The sequence below is a fragment of the Echinops telfairi genome, unplaced genomic scaffold (genome assembly GCF_000313985.2).
Source record: "Echinops telfairi isolate 266 unplaced genomic scaffold, ASM31398v2 ScPeMD7_7410;HRSCAF=8448, whole genome shotgun sequence".
Taxonomy (NCBI): Eukaryota; Metazoa; Chordata; class Mammalia; order Afrosoricida; family Tenrecidae; genus Echinops; species Echinops telfairi.
Window position 1 is genome coordinate 857,510 of NW_022111310.1, and position 19,640 is coordinate 877,149.

At 53.8% G+C, this 19,640-nt stretch overlaps 1 protein-coding gene across 1 annotated transcript in view; it reads right to left on the reverse strand.

Moving 5' to 3' along the window:
* The window catches only part of PAX5 (paired box 5), a 197,055-nt gene that overhangs the window by 163,440 nt on the left and 13,975 nt on the right, over positions 1-19,640 (reverse strand). Inside the window, exons 4-5 of the mRNA XM_045296527.1 lie at positions 18,068-18,132; positions 14,501-14,629 (exon numbers count right to left, since the gene is read on the reverse strand). Coding sequence (XP_045152462.1) covers positions 14,501-14,629; positions 18,068-18,132 — 194 coding nt within the window. The remainder of the gene's footprint in view (positions 1-14,500; positions 14,630-18,067; positions 18,133-19,640) is intronic.

Sequence of the window (19,640 nt, forward strand, 5' to 3'; positions counted from 1 at the left end):
GCCCGCGCGCCCGCTTGGGCGCGCAGCATCTGCTCGGCGGCCGGGCTCCGACTGCCGCGCGCTCCCCGCGCTCCCCGGGGCCCCGGGAAGCTGGCATCCGTTGTTACCATAACAAACTCAATTGTTCGCAGCAGGGCCCCGGCAAATAAAGTCATTCATTACGGGCCGCTCGCTGCCTCCTCGCGGGCCGAGACACGCGCCATCGCCATTACCTGCCGGGGCCTGGCCCGCGGCGCCGCGGCCTCCACGCTGCGCCCGGCGGCCGGTCGGCGGCCGCGCCGGCGGGGGGAAGCCCGGCCGGCGATTAGTTTTATCTCGGAACGTCAATTGACTTATACTGATTGGCTTCCTGCCGCCAAATGTCAATTAAATTGCAAATGCTAGGCGGAGGCCCGGCGCGGGCGGGCGGCCTCCTTCCCGAGGGCGCCGCGCTCCTTTCTTTTTTTTGCGCCGGCTTCTGACGCGCTGTAATTTATTTCTCCTTCCACATCGTCCTGGAAGGGCCAGATGCCCGCCTGGAAGATGCTCGCCGGCGGTCGCGGCCGAAGGCGACATCCCGGGAGCACCGAGTCCCGGGTCTGATGGGAGGGATGGAGGCCCCGCGGGGACGTGCTGGCGAGTGGGGCAGACAGGAGGGCCTGGCCTCTCCCCAATGCACTCCCCCTCTTCTGGACGAGGGAGGGGGTACTTTATTCGCGAGGGGGCCCAGCGGAATCCCTGGAAATTCCTCAAAGATCTTGGGATGTGACTTCTGTGCCACCTTACGCAAATCTCTTTCCTCCCGGCCCCCGCCTGTCTCTTCGGCGGCTCCAGGCGGGCCTTGCGGGTGGCGGCCGGGGAGTCAGCCCACCCCAGCCCTGCGCCTGCTGACCATTTGTTATCCCTCACCTGGCGCGGAGCCCCGCGCGGTCCATCTCTGGGCAGGGGTTGATCTCAGCCAGCACCCCTGAAGCGGATCGTGTCCTTGCCCCTCTGAGAGAGGGAGGCCCAGGGAGCTCTATATAGGGCCCGGGTCCCTCCGGGTGGGTTTCAGCCTGGGCAGCCTGACTTGGGAAGCTTGGGGTGTCCGGTCGGTGCCATACTCCCAGGAGAAGGCGCTGTGAAAATTTCAGACCGCGGCCTTCCAGGGAGAAGGTGCTTGCTTGCAGCAGCGCGCTACGCTGGGGGTGTGAGATCCGCCGGTGCAATTCTCGCAGTCACGGTGCGACCTGCGTATGACGGGCCCCATTTTCCAGAGGGAAAAACTGACCCTTGGAGAAGTTAACCCCTTGACCTTGGTTGTGTCCAAGGTGACAGCGGGTAATGACGCTCTTAGAGCAACGCGGCAGGGCTTTGCACACAAAGCCAATGCGCTTTCCTGGCTCACCGCCTCCCTCTGGACCCACACAAGACTTGAAGGAAGGTAGTATGCTTTACCTTATCCAATAAGAGAAAACTGTGGCCCCGATGGTGACATGATGACAGTGACGTGAGCTGTCCAAGCCCACCAGCAAGGGAGGGCAAAGCCAGGCAGGACTCACACCCAGCAACTGTGTGACTCCAAGCCCAGTGCTCCCAGTGCTCAAAGAAGCCTTGCAGCAGGAATGGGCCCAACTCTGAGCCTGTGTGACCCCTCCCACACTGGGGAGGGAGGGAAACACCTGTCATAAACTGTAGTCAATCTGGAAATGCTGAGGGCCTTGCGGAAGAGCAGCACAGTCTGGGGTCTCCCAGGAGAGAAGGTATCCACTGAATTGGGCCATAAATTAGGCCCCCAAAGAGGTTTTGTTGCCCCCCCCCTCCACCCCCAGGCTGTCTGTAATCCTCCTTCTGTGCTTCTCTCTGCCTCCTTCAGGTTATGTCTGGGGAGAGAGAGACTGCGGGCTCTTAACTGATCAAATGTGCCCACACTTAATAGATACAGACCTGACTGATCGTCCTTTTCAGGAAAAAGATGTTCACGGAACAAAAGTACCATTCAGCAGGCCTACCCGGCGTTTGTGTCTCAGACAGAAAGAAAAGGCGGAGGGAAAAGACGGAGGTGGAGGTGGAGCAAGAGGAGGAGGGGGGATGGAGGACAGTGAACTGGAAGGCTTGGTCATCCGGGCTGGGGGCTTCCAAACTGAGGCCCAGAGAAGGCAGGATCTAGCTGAGGTCACCCAGAAAGGTGGTGGCCGAACTGGGGCAAATAGCCCAGGCCTCCCCATCCCCCAATATTAGGCTCATTCCACCTCCACAAGCTGCCCTCCTCTACAACCCGAATTCTGTGAGGTTTTGAAACTAAAATTCTTTCCGTGTGATTCTATGGAGATTTAGGTTTTGTTTGTTTTTCCTTTTTTTCTCTGCTGACCCGCACCTGAAAAATCCTATCATTAGGCTTAGCGCTATAAGTAAAATAACCATTTAAAAAGAGAACATACAGCTGAGAATTTAGAATGTTCTCAACAGGGGAGTCTGCTTGGGGAGTCTGGACTTAAGATAACCAGTGGTGAGAGCAAAGGTCGTGGTGACTGATGTACGGTGCCATTTCAACTCAGAGCAACCCCACATGACCCAGTGGACTGGCCCCGGGGGATTTTCTAGGCTGTCTTATGTCCAGGAGGAGCCCGTCACCAGGTCTTTCTTCCGCAGCCACAGGTAGCAGCACCAGCTGCTGGATGAGTGTCAACCACCAACCTTTCTCTTAGTGGCTGAGTGTTACACCTGTTAGACAACCAGGGTAGCAAAGGCAATAATCACCACTCCTTTTAGACTCTGCCATAAGCAAACCAAACTCACGGCCATCAAGTCCGGTCTGGCTCATCTAGACACAATAAGACAGGATAGAACCACCTCTGGGAGTCTCTGAGACTGTAACTCTTTACAGGAGTAGATGCTTGTAGTAATCAAAAATGTTCTAGGTAGCATTTTTTCATTACCAGGAAACAAGTGAGTTCTTATCTCCTTTTGACAAATAAGAAAGCAGACGCTCAAAGAAGTTAAAGGCTGTGTTAAACCTCAGTCCGCTATTAAGTGAAAGAGGCAGGAATCGAACCCCAGGCTCTCTGCTTCACTGCACTGTTGTGGTTTGAATCCACCTGAGATTGGTCAACTATGCTTGAAGCTGGCCCACTTCAAGGTATCACAGGGCGATGTGCACAGCAGAGTTGGGGGAGGACTCAGACATGGGGAGCCTGGGTAATAATAGCTTCTGACCCAAGCCCCGCTGAGCTCAGTCCTAGCAGGCCGAGCAGACTGAAGGCCCTGGAACTGAAGGAAGTTGAGAACATTCATAGTTAATGCCAGCCGCCCAGTGAGAAGCAGACCAGAGTGGCAAGTAATGCTATACTGAAGTCAATGACCTGATGCCAGTAACTGGCCACTGGCCAGCTGTGTGACCTCAGGCAATTCCCTAGGTCTCTCTGAACGTCTATAACATCAAGTGATATAGTTAAAGTTTATTGTGCCAACCTGGCCGATAAACACATGTGGGGTTAATTGAAGGGCAGAGAGATAAATGGCTCGGTGAGCCTTGCTTTTCTAGTTCTCGGGTCTCTTGCTTTCTGATGGTGGGACCAGGGTGCAGCTGCCTTAGCCTGCTTCAGCTGGCAAGGCTCACTTCCTGCAAGACATTCCCGAGGAGAAGCCACATGGACCTACCCCGATGCAGCCCTAGGTGCTGGAGCAGCAGTGTGGAGACCCCTGCCAGCGCTGAGATGCTTACACGTTCACTGATTTGGCTTTCCTCCTGCAGTCGGCATCATAGTGTGTGTTTTGTGAGATGGAGGAGGACTTTATGTATTGGTGTTTGACATATGGACCAACGTTTGACTTGTGGGCTTGGGCAGCTCTGGGTTGGGATGTTTTCTTGATGTGCACTTAATCTTTATATATAAAACTCTCTCTTACACATGAGTTTCTGTGGATTTGTTTCTCTAAAGTACCCAGACTAACACATTGAGTCATGAAGAAGTGAGTTAATCATTTAAAGCATTAGTAGTCAACAATGAGTGCTAGCCATTATTTGGGGGTCAGAGGACATTTCTTGTGGTAGGACATTAGCTCTACATACCTGGATTATATCCTCAAGTGACAAATCATGCCCTTAGTTTATACAGATGGAAACTGGGGCTCAGAGAGGTCATGTAATTTGCCCAAAGTCATCTAAGTCATCTTGAAGAGTCATGAGTGGAGTCCGTGCTTGAACACAGGTTGGCTGAGTCTACACCCCACGTATGTAACTCTCATGCTACAGGCGGACAAGAGCGTGTGGCTTTCGAGGGCAGGAGTAGAGCGTGGAAAGAGGGGTGTGGCTCTTCAGGCCAGCAGGATCCAGATCACAGAGCCTGGTCACAAGTTTGGATGGCTTGCTGAGAACAACGGGGAGGAAGAAGTGAAGGGTCAGACCCCTTCAGGCGAGTGACTGATGAGAACTGTGATTCAGAAACGGCAGAGGGGCTGTTGGGTGGAAGGCAGACGATTGGAGGAGTCAGGCTACAGCAAAGCTGGAAGCCAGAGAGGAGAGTGCTCAGGCACTGAGGACGAGAATTCTGCTTCGACAGATGCGGTGGCCTTGAGGGCACACCTGCCGCAGGCAGAGGCCCATTTTCTAAGGTGTGAGAACAGATGAATACCTGGTTCTGGCTAACATAAAACCCAGGTAAAACAAGAACTAGCAACCCTTCACGTATCTACAGCAGCACCAAATATATATATATATTTCAAAACATCTTCCAATCTGCTATTTCGTGTAAGTCTATGAGGAAGATATTTCTGTTCTCCTCAGAGAGGGGAAGCGATCTGACCAAGGCCACATGGCCGACAGAAAGATCCAGACACAAGCTCGGACGTCAGTGCTCTCTCTGGCACACCGCAGAACGTTCAAACGCCCCCCAAGACCCCCAAAAAACATCTGGCTTAATCTTGGCATGATAACCTGAGGAAAACAAGACTCAGAGAGAAGGACCTGCCCAAGGTCTCACAGCAAGGAGAGGCTTCGCCTAGAACCAAAGGCTCCACTCCCACCAAGGTTTGGATTGAGGCATCTGGCCCATGAAGGCAAGGAAGGACCAGACGGTGGTTGTCCAACTCCCGCTCGCTCCCCCCGCCCCGCCCCCACCTCAGCTGAATGTGGAGAAAGAAGTGAGACTCAGGCAAATGGTCCACCTGCCTGGACACTACCACCCTAAGGCCAGGTCCAAGCTAAGCCCAGGTCCAAGCTCACCAAGTTCACAGGCCCTCAGGTCAGCAACTAAGCTGTCTTGGGTCAATGGTGCCACCTGGTGGCTGGTGCTGGGAAGTCTCTCTCACACACACACACACACACACCACACACACACCACCACCACCACCACCACCACCACCCCTCTTGCTTCCTGGTACTCATAGCTTCCCTACAGGGAAGAGTAGAAAGAAACTGCCCGCTGTGGTTCTGAGGCTGCACATCTCTATGAGGTTTCTCCCGAGGAGCAGCTGGTGGTTGTGAACCGCTGATGTGGCGGTAAGCAGTCCCACTCCTGGCCCACATGGCCACCAGGGCTCCTCAGGTGCTCAAAGAAGGGTCCCCTCTACTTTCTCTCAGTCTCCTCTCAGAGCGCCCTTAGCTTCCCTGCAGGCACCCAACTTCTTCCTTACTCTCCTCTCCCTGTGCCTATTATCCCTCCTCCTCAACTCAATTCTTCTCAAATTGCCTTAGGGCAGCGTTTCTCAACCTGGGGGTCACACCACCCTTTCACCGGGGTCACCTAAGACCCTATTTCCCATGATCTTAGGAACCGAGAAGCTGCTCTTCTCTCCAGGAGGGTCGCCCACAGGCAGATACGCCCACCTACCGGGTCACCATGACACAACACAAGGAACTGCATTAGAAAGGTTGAGAACGGTGGGGGAGCGGGGAGGGAGGGGAAAAATGAGGACCTAATGCCGGGGGCTTAAGTGGAGAGGAAATGTTTTGAGATTGAAGAGGACAATGAATGTACAAATGCGCTTTACACAATTGATGTGTGTATGGATTGTGATAAGAGTTGTATGAGCCCCTAATAAAATGATTAAAAACAAAAACAAAAAGAAAGGTTGAGAACCACTGCCTTCCGGAGTTCTCTGCTTCCTCCCTCTCCCACCATTTCCTGCCAACAGGAGAATAAAAATGGGGGAGGTAAAGTGACCCAGAGCGTGCTGTTATTAAGTCAATGCCAACTCCTGGTGACCCCACGTGGGGCTGATGAAGATGCTAAACTTGTCCTGAGGAGAACGAAAACTGGTCATCTCAAAGTAAAGGACACCCTGGCACACATACCACCAACCATGGGCACTCTGGAAACCCCCAGAAACCCCCATGGGGTCAGAACAAAAGTCTCTCCTTCCTCAGACCTGTCTCATCCTCCAGCACTGCACATCAAAGGAAACATCAACCCCACTTCCCGGCTTCATTCTATTCTGTTTCTGGGCTGTTTCTCACCAAAAACATGACCTCTGTAGTCTCCAGGGGGTTGCAGGCTAGTGTAGAGCTGACCTGGGACGGAGGGGGAGGGGGTGTCGGTTCCGAACACTCAGGTTCTCAGGCAGATTGCTGCGGCTGCACCTGCTGGCCAGGCAGGGGCCAGACTTCAAGCCCCACAGAGATTCTGGGGGGAGTGCAGGGAGCCCCAGGGGCTGCGCCTTTCTGGGGGAGCTCAAGCCTAAAGTAGGAGCAAGAAGCACCACATGACCCACCCGACAACAAGAGTGTTTTCAAAGCTGTGTGTGGTGGGAACACCCCCATGGGTAAAGAAAGGGGTGGCGGGTGTGGGAGGGGCCTGGGCCAAGCAGGTGTTCCAACAGGCAGGGGCGGGGGTTCCGTGTCACATTACTCTCACACGGGCACTCAGTTGCTGAATCAAAGTGAAACTCAGGGACCCGGGGGCCAGGAGGAACCGAAACCTGACCCCCCACCCAAGGGACAGACCCTGGGCACTAGGGAAAGGCCCAAGGGGCTCTTCCAGTTGACCACCTGGCCTCTGGTCCCATGGTCCACCAAGGAGTCCTTGGGTCTGATATTCAGCTGAGTTACCCATGACTGCCAAGTCAGAGGGACAGAGGAGGCCGGTCCAATGGGAAGGTTAAGACCTTATCTCCATTCAGGGAGTCAGCCAGAGTGGGTGGTCTTGTATCCTGGTCCTGGGGTCCACCAGAGCAAGAAAGGTGGGGCGAGCTGAGGGAACAGAGAAAAGGCAAAGGGTCTCCTCCTTTCGAGGCAGCTCCCTGCCAGGGAAGTCTGGAGCACTCGCAGGTAAGATGGACTAGGCTTTCTCCCGCAGCCCACTCAGCTGGGAGAGATGCTCCTTGGCCCTGCCTCGGGTGTCTGCCTCCCTCACCCCACCCACCTCTGGCCTGTGAGCTTGGCTGCCCACTTCCTGACCACACCACACACACATACACACACACACAGCATCACACATGCTACAGCCTCCACAAACTGACCTGAGCTCAACTTGCTTCTTTAGCACCCAAGCGAGGACTCCAGAGGCCCAGAAGCCTTCAGGTAGGAAAGGCACACACAGAGCACACATGCCGTGTCCTGTGTGCGGAGCAGGCTGAGGACCACAGCCCAGCAGGCAGAGACAAGGGTTACCAGGTAGGGAAGCCCACCTGATGCTGACAGATTCTGTGATTACTTTTTCCCTCTAGATAAGTCAGTTACCGTGTGTGAAATCTCCCTATTTTAAAACATCGATCACCATGGAATCCAGGAACAGGAATGGGGGTAGCGATACCAGGAGGATAGAGGGGAGGGGAGGACAGGGGGAACCAAATGCAATCATCGATACATAACCACCCCCCACCCTGACCCCCAGGGGGAGGAACAGCAGAAACCATGGGGGAAGGGAGACAGCGGTTGGTGTAAGATATGAAGACAATACTAATTCATCATTTATCAAGGGGTCACGAGGGTGTGCGGGGAGGAAGGGAGGGAAAAAAAGAGGAGCTGATACTGAGGGCTAACAAGAAACTAAATGTTTAGAAAATAATGATGTACAAATATACTTGATACAATTGTTGTGTGGATTGTTGTAAGAGCCCCCAATAAAATGATCTTATGATTTTAAAAAATTGATAACGAATTCAAACACATTTTTAGTACCGGGCAGGCCCAATAAAGCACAGCCACCAAGCTAGCCATTACCGCCTAGGCTCTCACTGATGCCTTCTTGCAGAGGCCTTTAGTTCTGAAGCCGCCCTGATGGGAAGAAACCTTGGAGAAGGACCACCCCTGCACAGTGAGCCTGAGGGACCTCCGCAGAGCTGCTGCAGGAGAGGCCTGAAGAAGTTCCCTGGCGAGGCGCCCCCCACCCAGAGACGGAGACAAAAGGGTGGTTACCTCCTCCGCTCTCAACACCACTGGGGAATAAGGAAATGTCTCCCTCCCTGCAGCGCTTGTCTGCCTCCTGGGGAGTCCTTGGCCTTCAGCCAGCTAGGAAGGAGCCATGGTCCCAATCTGACCTTGCCGCAGCCCCAGGAGGGGGCCGACTGGAAGGCCAGGCCAGGCCGGCAGCCCAGCTCCGGGACAACGCTCTAAGCGAAGGGCTCTGCCTTGATTGTGGCCCAAAGGCCGGAAACCCAGGGACCGCAGAGGGGTTGGCCAGCTGCACCGGCGAGGCCCGAGCAGGGAGACCAGGGCTCATTGCCAGGAGCTGAAACAGACCTTGGGGGTTCATGGGTCCACCATGCCACCCCCCCATAGTGTGAAAGAGTCTGGGTTGCGGTTGGCTTTTAGCAGTGGGTGGCAGGTGGCCCTGAACTTGAGATTTGTCACATCTAAAGACAGTGGGATTCTTAAAATCTTGGTGAGACCAAAAGGTCACCATTGACCCCCCGAGCAGGAGATGAGGAGCTAGGGACAGGAACCTAGAGAGCGCACTGAGGAAACATGGCAGCACACAGCAATGAGAAGGCTGGAAACGTAGCTTGTGTCACTGAACACTGTAAAGAGTGGTCAAATGAGAGCCTAAGTGACTATGGAGACGTCCGCCAAAAACACAATAAAGTAGTACTTAAAAATAACGATATCCAAAAACACAGTACGACGCAGAGGGTCTTCTGTTCTGAGGAGTTCCAAAGCTCTCCCTCAGGGTTTTGGGTCAGGTGCCCTCTGGGAACAATAGCTGGGGCAAGATGTCCTAGATTGTCCCTAAGGCGCGGCCAGTGCTGACAGCAGCCTCCTGAGCCCCACGCCAGGGACCCTGCCCCCATGGATGGATGCCCAGTCCTCCCAGGCAGGGTGCCCACCCTCTTTCCAACCCCCTGCCCCCTTCTGCTCCTCCAGGAAGGGGAGAAGAGGAAGTGCGTGGCCCATGGTTTTACAGCCGACACGTGGGGGCACTGTTGTTCAGGCCTGAGGCCCTCGGGCTCTCCTGGCTTCTAGGATGGAGGTGCCCAGGGTGTCAACTGCTCACAAACAGGAAGTCAGTGGTTGCCAGATGAGCTCATTTCACTGCCACACAGCCCAGAGGCTGAAGCCTGTGTTTCCTCGGCCTGTGATCGTCCCCCAGAGTCTCACCACGCAGGGACCTCACACCCTCAAGCCCCAGACTCCCTCAGTGACCATCTGCTGAACACTGACTCCTCCCAGGCCTCACCCCTGCTTGGACAAATGGAGGCTCAGGGCAATCAAGTCACTGGCCCGAGATCTCACCCCTGGAAGTCCTCAAACCCAGTCTGCTGTGGCCTTTGAGCTTGTGCGGCCTTTCCTCTACACCTGGCTGCACTTAGGGTTCTCCCGAGGTCACAGGTCTATGAGCTCTTGGTACCTCCAAGTCTGCGTCTAAGTCCTCACTCAGAAACCCAGAGACAGGGGACGGGGTAGTGTGTTTCTGTGTTTCCACACATCTCATTTCCTCCTGGGAATTCTGGGAGGACAGCAGCTCACCTTGGGCTCCAGCCTTTGGCCTTGAGCCTGGACTTGAAGGAATAGCCAAGGTCTGAGTGCGGAGGAAAGGAAGGAGCTCTGGGGGGAGACAGATAGGCTGGGCCTTCTCCCGGTGGTCAGAGGGTAGCCCATGGGACCATGAAGCTCCACGGGTCTGTTGGGGACAGGGCTGAGCTAGGGCTCTCAGACCGAAAGAGAGAGGGGGAGAGAAAGCGAAAGGAGACTGTGGGGGAGAGAGCACAAACAAACACGAGAAAGTGACCCTGTGTGTGTGTGTGTGTGTGTGTGTGTGTGTGTGTGTGTGTTGTGAGAAAGAGAGAGTGAGAGAACACAAGGGAAAGGAAGCGAAATAAAAGCTGGAACAAGAGGCAGAAACAAAGCCAGCTAACTCAGGATGAGGCGTACCCACAAATACACACACTCAGAAAGACAGGCACCCCCAGAAGGAGGAATAAAGTCAGGCAGGGTCCCTGGCTAAGTGGTCCCAAGCCTCACCCTGGGAGTCTTGCTGGACTCAGCCGCTTTTAAAAACAACAGACCACAGCAGGCCTGGCTGCCCTCCTCAGGCAGAGGCAGGAGATTCTGCCGGTGCTGCGGAAGTCCCCTCTGCCTAGGAGGCTTCGCGCCTTCACAGTCCTCAGTGCTGCCGGACGGGGGGCTTTCTGAGCTGGTGAAAGGGATTCGCACTTGGCTGACTTCTGTGTGTTCAGGGCCTTTCAAACTCTGGGGGGCAAGGGGGAGGGGGAGGTAGAGGAGGCCTAAACAGGACCCTTAGTGACAGGCAGAAGGAGGGCCCACTAGAAATCAAAGGCCCAGAAAGGAACAGAGGCTCTGGGGCTGCACTTTCACCCATGGCTGCTACCCACAGTCCTGCTTGCTCTGCCAAGTCCAGGCCACAGTCCCTGCCACCTTGGAGCCTCTGCCCCCCAACCAGCAGGATTCCTGAGACCCAAGCCCTAGCGTTCTCACCTAAGCTCTCAGATAAGACCAACCTAGGAACAAGGCTGTGCCCTACAACAGGGCTACACCCTCAACCACCTGACTCTTGAGGATCTCCGTGTGCCCACCCTATGTCAAGGGGCTAGGCTGGGCCCAGTAACTGATGAGCCGTAACCCCTCCCAGTCAAGCCCACCTCGAAGGCAGTCTTGGAATTGGGCAGTAGGATGGAAAGACAAGTGGGTACAACCAACTTCCAGATACAGAACAGCCCCTGGGTCCCACCCAGAATGTTTTTCTTTGACTCCCCTGCCCTGGTTTGTACAGCTCCTGCCCTTACCCCCAGTGACATGGTGCTCACTACCTTTCCCAGCCTCACAGTTAGCAGAAAACTCTTCCTTGTACTGAAGCCATACCTACTTCCCTGCAGCTGCCTTTAACCAGCGCTGGCCTGGCCTTCCCAGGCCACCCGGACTTGAGCTGCTGGCCTCAGTCCCTAAACAGCTCCCCGGGGATTTGGAGATGGCGACCACACCCCCAAGTCCACTTGGGGTGGCCAGCAAGCTGGGCAGGACCCTAAGCTGTGTACTGGGAAAGTGCCCTCAGGGGCCCTGAGCTGGGTTTCCATTTTTGACTTGTTTTTGTCGCAGAACTCTTGGCTCAAGCAGAGCTAAATGGGGAAGATCGAAATACCACACTGGAAACCCTCCATTCGCTCTCCTCCCTCAGGATGGGGACTGGTCCCACCCATCCAAGAGCATCGCTGGAGCACCTACTACCTGCCAAGTGAAGCAGTAGCTCTAGTGACCCGCTCCTGGAGGCTGCTGGCCACATGGGTCCAGGGCCTGCGGTCTCCTGGGATGGCGACTACCTCAGCATTCCCTGGCCTGCTCCCGGTAGCTGGTTCTCACTTCCCTTTGCCCTCTCAAACCCCTGGCCTCCAGGCCTCACCTCCCTACTCTCCAAGCAGCACCTACCCTGCTGACCCCCCTGCTTGAAACCCCTCGGGGCTCCATCCATCTCAGGCATCTCTGCCTCCAGGGGTCTCCCCAGAAGGGCTGAGGGGCAGCTGGCCAAAGCCAGGAGCTGCGAGACCTTGGGGTTCTCCAGCTCCCCGTCAACTCCCACGGTGGGGCTTCCCTCTCTGGAGCCTCTGTTTTCTCCCCTTTAAAATGGGAGTAGCCGTGTCTGCCTTCCTCCCTCACCCCTGGGGATCTGGGTCTGTTTGGAGTGAGACTGGGCATGGGCAGTGGAGCCCTGGCAGCTCAGTCATTAAGCACTCAGCTGCTAACTGAAAGGTGTCCAGGGTGACCCCGTCACCTGTGGCAGTCGGCGTCCTTAAACGATTAAGGCCCAGGAACGGACTCGCCAGCAGTGGGTTTGCAGAAAGGGCCATAACATAGGGCACCCAGAGACGCTAATGTGAGGAAGGCCACTCTGCACTCCCCTCCATCCCGCCGCAGACACTCTGGGTGACACAAGGGAGGGCGCCCCCCTGCTGCTCCAATCCCCGCCGACCCTTCCCAATCCTGTAAGCTTTCTCCTGGAGCCAACAGTTGCCACCCTGGGAGGTAGGACCTTGAGATAAATTTCAGAGCTAGGAGGACCTCCAAGAGCATCTGATCCACCTCAGATTCTTGATACTCTTGCCCATCAGCCCGCAGGGGGGGCCACCTGGGCTCTGCTTCCATACCCTTCATGATGGGCACCTGCACCCCCTGGAGGCAGCCCCTTTAGCCCTCCACTGCTCTCACATTGGCAGAGTCCTTAGGCTCAGCTGGACTCCCTTCTGCATCTGCCACAAACTGGCCTTTGACGCCACACATCAAGTCTCATTCTTCTCCCTGTCCTCGCAACACATTCAGGTAGCAGGCAGCTGCTGGTGCCTCTGTTCTGCGAGTCAAGGCATCCCTAGAACCCTGAGGTGCCCACGCCCCCACCTGGCCCCACCCTGGGTGTTGGAAGAAGCAGATCTCTCCCCACTCCAGTTCCGCTCACCTGGACACATTCCTGTTGGCCCCTGTCTCTCTTAGCCGTCAACCTCCCACCGGAGCCAGGGTCCGCAGAGCCTGATCTGTCGGGCACTGAGCAGTCAGGAGTAATGCCTCCCATGTTCTGACCCCCTCACACCTTTTTAAGCAGCCTGGGGGACTCAACAGCGACCACAGCTCAAATGCCAAACGAGCAGTCCACACAACACCAGGAATCCATCCCCCACAGCCAGGGCATGACTGTCTGCCGGTAAGCATCACACACAGAAGGCTTTTCGTTTCTCTCCCCCCACATCTCTGTCTGGATCACTCCTGCATCTGGAGAAAGCCTCCCCCAGTGGGTGCCCTACCATAATCAGATACAGCCTGCCCCATCTCAGGCACATCCGCTTCTAGTCCAGGTGACAAGGGGAGAAAAGATTACACCATCACTCCATAAACCAACAGTGATTGTAGGTCCGCAGGCCCCTGAGGAGCCACAGCACAGCGACCCACTGCATTAAAGACTCTGGCATCTGCTCAAGAGGGTCAGGGGTGGAGGAAAGAGGGGAGGCAGGTTCCCCGCCCCAGGAATCCTGCCCCCAGAAGCGCCAGTCCAGCTTCTGCGCTGCCTGAAGCACAGGAGCACAGGCCAATCCACCACCCAGCCAAGTCAATTTTCTAGTTACCGATCTTAAGTATTAGGCATGTGCTCCGAGAACACACAGCCCTTCATGGGGCCGAGAAAGGGAATTGTGCCGAGGAAGGGAATAATTGAATCAAGATTTCTGTCGCGCAGTTCTCAGGCCCTGGACCACGGCTTCTTCCTTCCTGACGAAGGTTTTACAGACTCCCAGGGGGTCTTCCCTCCTCTCCAACTCATTACTGTCAGCCTGCGCTTGGCAACCTGGTCCAGGGGAATGGCGGGGGCCTCGGTTAAGGTGGGCTGTGACCAGGATGGCAGTAATGGACTCTGGAGAGCCCAAATTGGGGGTGGGGGTGGGAACGGGTCAACATCTGCCAAGAATGCCATCTTTGGATTCTCAGGAAGGTCCCTGCACCCCTTCTTTCCAGGCAGAGGGGGGAGATGAGAGGGTTAGGACGATCCTCAACCCCTCCTCCTCAACCACCACCACAGATGGTATTCACTCCAGACAGGTGTGCACAGCCCCTCAGATCACTGACCCCTCAGCGCCCCCACACACCCATGGGCGTGTCCCTGCCAGACCAAGCATCGTTCGGACTCCCCCACCAAAACCACACTGGAGATATGATATCCAAGCCCCTGCACTACCCACCCTTGGGAGTCATATCTACACACACCAAAAAAGGGGGGAGGGTCGTTGTTGTCAAGTGCATTTCCACTCCAGGCGACCCCAGGTGTGTCTGTGTATAATTGGCTGGCTTTCCGGCCCCCCCACACCCCGCATCCCCTCCAAAAAAATCATTCTCCAAGCCTTTCTGTGGAGGAAACTCTGCGTGGCTGTGAGCCTCCAAACTGAGTTATCAGCCAAGCACTTGAACTGTTGGCACCACCCAGGGATTCCAGTGCTCACACAGGACCTTCTTACCCACTGGCCCCAAGGCTCAGCGGCCACCCGGCTCTCTACACCCACGGGGAACTGCGCAGGACCAGCCCTGCCGAAGGCGGAAACCAGGTGCCCAGTGAGCTGAGCTCCGCCGCCAGCACAGCGCATCCCGAGAAGCTGTCGCCTTGCGCAGGTCTCCTACCTTCGTCTCGCTTGCGCTTGTTGGTGTCGGCGCTGGGGGACGTGATGCCCAGGATGCCGCTGATGGAGTATGAGGAGCCAGCGGAGTCCGTGCTCACCGACGACACCTGCGTCACCGAACCCGTGGACGCTGCGCAGAGGGAGAGGGGCGGTCAGGACCCGGCAGGCCGACTGTCGACTCCAGGCAGAGCAGCAGAGTGCTGCCCGAGCACGCAGGGAGGGGACAGCGGGCTGAGTGCAGAGCCTGTCGGTGTGGGCCAAGGCACTTACCTACTGCACCAGCCGTCACCGCGGGCCACGCGCAGAGAGGGCGGCCCTGGATCTTAGCCGCTGGTGGACTCAGGTTCTCTGCTTAAGGAGAGCAAGAGGCAGAGTCTTAAGGGCACCAGTGCAGACCCAGCCTATCCAGGGACGCAGAAAGCAGGGGTTGGAGAAAAGAAAGAAGGGCACCCCCCCTCCCCCAACTGGTGCTAATGTTATCCTGAGGCACCCCACTCTCTGGACTTACATAGCGGCCCCCTGGCCCTGGCCCCATACACACAGACATGAATATCTGTGTCCCCACTCACATACCACTCCACCCTACTCTGTTCTCCAGAGCTGCCGCTGACCTGGATTTTAATGGCGAATGTTCCTGGTGATAACAAATTCGGAGCAGTCACTCTATGCCGGGCTGTGAAGTGTGAAGCGCTGTCTCATCTAACCCTGGGAACAATCTTATCAGCTAATTGATGCTGTTATCCCACTGGGAGGTCAGGAAATCAAGGTCCAGGGAAAGAAAGTGGCTCTCCCCACTGCCATCCATAGCCAACAAGGGGCAGAGCGGAGACTGGAATCCCAAGCTGGAATGGTCAGCTCCCATCCGTGCTCCGCATGGATGAACAACTACTAACATAAATGTGTTTCAGATGAAATGCCGGGCTTCTCATTGTGCTGTTTGGAACACACGCGTGCTATTGTGATGCCCATTTACCAAAGGAGGACACTGAGGCTCTGCCGCCAGGGGAAGTGATTTGCTCAAAGTGCAGAGCCAGCCCCCAGCCCCAGGGCTACCGCCCAGAGCTGTGAACAGAAGTCAGTGGCTTATTCTAACTTAGATCAGGTCTTGTAGTTTGTAGAGCTAAGAGCAGAGGGGACGTTTTTGTACACATTTCTAACTTGATCTCAGAGTCCAGGGAAGAGGCCAGCCAAAGATGAGGGTCCTCTCCAACTGTCCAGTGGGATTTCCATTTCTGGACTACAGGGATCCTTTCCTGGTTCATTAAAACCTACAAACCAAGCTGAAGTACATTCCCTTGGGCTATCACTAGCTGGAGGCAGGAGGAGCTGCCTTTGACTCTACAGTCTAGGAAATTCCTGGAAATGGTAGTAATTGCAGGAGAAGATGTCAGCTGCTTTCCTAGGAGCAGACCCAGCGCCTTGTTCCTACAGGCCTGGCAGGAGTAGGGGCTTTCTTCTCATAGTTCAGTTTGATTTTAGACCCTCCTTAGGAGACCCAGAAGCAGAAATCGTTAACTTCTCTTTTTCCTTCACCAGAAGCTCCTCAAAATAGATTTATGCAAATAACACAACCTGTTCTACAGTCAGGCGCGGAGAACAGAGGAAAAGCGAGCCCAGGTCACTTGGTATTTGAAACAGCCAACATCCCATGCAGCCAAGCTTCATCGTGCACCTCACAGAAGCGGTTCCATCTCTCCCCATGTTTTGTGATAGCACTGGGCTCAAAAGACCCATGTTCTAGTCCTGGTTGCCCCACTGAGAAGCCAAGGGACTATGAGTAGCTATTTAGCCCCTCTGAGCTTCAGTCTTCTCACTTAACAAGAAGTCAGTCATCCGTCTATAACGGTTTCTTTTTAAACGGTCTGGGGCAAGGTGTTCTGTTGAACTTCAAGTGAAACGATTCCTCTGGGCCACAGAAAGGAATTTTTTTTTCTTTTCTATGGTTGTAAGGTATAATATATACATTAATATAGATGTCTTTTATATATATATAGGTCTATATTTCACAACATTTGCCAACACAAGATTTTTTAATGCCAGATTTTAAGTGTCACCATTTTAGTGATACTATTGATGTTAAGAGTTCTAGATACTCCAAGGTTAATGCTTCTTGCTCTATGATCTGAAACAGTGGACACCACATGTTTTTCATTGCTGTGTGACTTGGAAAAGTGATAGCCACAGGTGCTCTCTCGGTCACAAACCTTCCCCCAGCAAGCCGTCCCTGGCAGTCCACATGCCAGCTGAACAGAGCCCTCTGCTCCCACCCACTCCCATGGCACCCGTGCGCCTTCTTTCACTTGATCTCAATATCTTGCAAACCTCCCTCAGTTACATTCTCCCACTTGACTGAGAAGTCCTTGGGGAGTTGAGGGTGGGGGCGGGGATTTTGTCCTGCCTTCTTTGTAACATCCATCTTCAAGGCTGGGGTCGGCATAGCAGGGTCAGAGCAAACACTTGTTTCATCGAGAACTAAATGAAATTTGATTTCGTGGCAGGGAGGAGTCCTAGCTTACCTTTATTCCAAGAGGTAGCTGTGACAGTCAATGGCATCAGGGGACTCAGTGGGCACCTGGTCTGTGCCTCTCAGTCCACAAAAGGGAAACTGAGGCTCGGCGAGGTGAAAGGGCTTGCACAGTCCATTGAGTTCAAGACAGTGCTGGTGCTATAAGCCAGGCCACCCTGCTTGCCTGCCCCCAAGCCAACTAGGAGTTCAACTTTTTGGATAAAGAAAGAGTGATGAAGGTACAGACAAGGCACACAATCCCAGGTGGGATTAAGCAGAATTGACAGGGGCTGGTGTGACCAGGGCTGTCATCGGCTTATTGGATTGGTCACTTTCTGATAGCAGAGGAACTCTCCCTCCACTAACCAGTTGTGAGTTACCTCCAGTGGGTAATAGTGTACCTTAATAGACACCTGTGATTTTCATCTCGGGATCTTTGACAGGAGGGAAGGGCCACTTCTGAACTCTTGATCAGTCTGAAGTCTGACTCCCACCCTCACCATTCACAGCCACTCCCAGAGCTGACTCTGGGAGTGAGCTGCAGAAACCCCCCGGGCAGCCCTGGGCGGTCCCAGAGATGGAAGCATGAGGCAGAGAAAGAAAGTTTGGGAAGTTGTGCCACCTCTTCACTCAAGGCTGCAAGTGCACAAAGACTTGTGGAAGGGCTGGTTGATAGAGGAAAAAAACACATTCAAAACTACTTACTGACTAATGATGCAGAAAATGTTATGAATAAGTATCCCTTTCTTGATTTATTACTTTAATTATCTGACATTCTATAGACCCCCATTAGTGGATTTTTTTTTTTTTGGCTTAGATTTCAATTTTCTGTCTCATGGTGAAAGCTATTTATCATAATAATCAGTAAAATTCAAAACCTTTTAGCAGTATTTATAAAATTCATTTACCAGGTTCAGCCCTTGGAGAATGACAAAGAAGGCGCATTAGGACGTGTGCTGAAGTGTTTTATGCAGAATTATCTGTCCATAAGAATGATTAAAAGTTCTTTAGAATATTTGGAGCCCATTAGATTTTTAAATTTTTTTTTAAAGTTCTTCTTACCTATGCTGTGACTGGAAGCGGGGACCGGCTGGTTGGGAGGCTGCTGAACTTTTGTCCGGATGATCCTGTGGGCAGTTGGGGAGAAAAACAAATGGCTGTTTACTATTAGGCATTCCAGGAAGGAGAAGAAAATCCACAGACACTCCCGAGAGAAGAGAACTCAACCAGTTTTGCAAGAACTCCCAGAAGACCCACACCCAAGCTGGCACCAAGCAATCATGGTGGTGGACAACCATGAAGACAGGGTGGGAGTGAGAAGGGTGGGTGCGCCCCAACCCAGCCCCCATCTACCTAGGGCGACTTCACTCACTCTCCGGCCCTCGAGTGTCTCTTCTGTAGAAAGAGGAGGGTGCCCTCCTGTTACAAATGAACAACCCAGTTCTCCCCTGTCGTTCTAACTCCATAAGTGGCACGGTGAATGACTTTGGGGAGTTTCTCCGCTTCCCTGGGCCTCAGTTCCCATTTATGCGATGGAGGGGCTGTCCAAGACAACCCCTCTGACCCCTGGCAGCTAGGACCCTCTGTTTTCTCTGCCAAAGAGAATTCACAGGAGGATTAACACACCCACACCCACAAAGAGATTACTAAGGGGGGGGTGCAAGTATTCTCTGAGACTAGGAAGGGGACTGGTGCTTTTCGGAGAGGACTGGCTTGCTAAGAGTCAGCCGACCTTGTACAAAACCCCATCAAAAGACGAGGGCTTCGGTGTGTCCTCAACTGTGTCTCTAAAGACCTGGCTCCAGTTTTAATGTGAACTTGAAGGTGATGTTGGGCAAGTTCAAAATATTCTGGACCTGAGAGGGGTGGAACAGATCTGCAGTAAGCATCCTCCTTTTGCCACCTGGAAGCGCTGGTGGCCTTCTGCAAAGCCTTGGGCGCTGGGAAGCCGGGTTTGTGGGCTTCCCACAAGAGACCAGGCTGGCGTGCCTGAAACTAACAGAATGGGGCCAATCCGAAAATCCTTTTGCAGGTCTTTAAGATAGCTCCTGCCCTGGCAGTTTGGGAGAAGGGTGGGTAGCAATCTGATGTTCAGCTTCTTTGGAAAGACTCTGTTGCAGTCTTTTGAGAATATTTATTAGTTTTCCCTAGCCCGAAAAGTGGGATGTGCTCACCGTAGACCACTGAGAGCACCGAAGATGTCTAAAACCGTCTTCTGGTGTCTTTCCTGTATTCCAATGTCCCTGTACATCTCTAGAAATGCCCATTTTTCTCCCAACGAAATCAGAAGGAAGCCATGAATCCTATTCTGTATCCTGTTCTTTTAACTCAACATTGTATAAGAAGTTTTTATATATTTCAGACCACTTCTGAACGCCTGTTTCAAAGCTACCCTGGGCCTCCACCTTTACATTGGACAAATGTAAAGAAAGGGCAGGCGCTGCTCCTTCATCTTGCTGAGATGTGGCCTGTGGAGTCCAGGCCACTTGAGCTCAGCAAAAGGCTGTGTGTGTGTGTGTGTGTAAGTACGTGAATGTGTATATATATATATATATATATATATATATATATATATTAAGAGACATAGCTAGATATGTGACTATAGGGATATATATGATATAAATATAGTTTATCT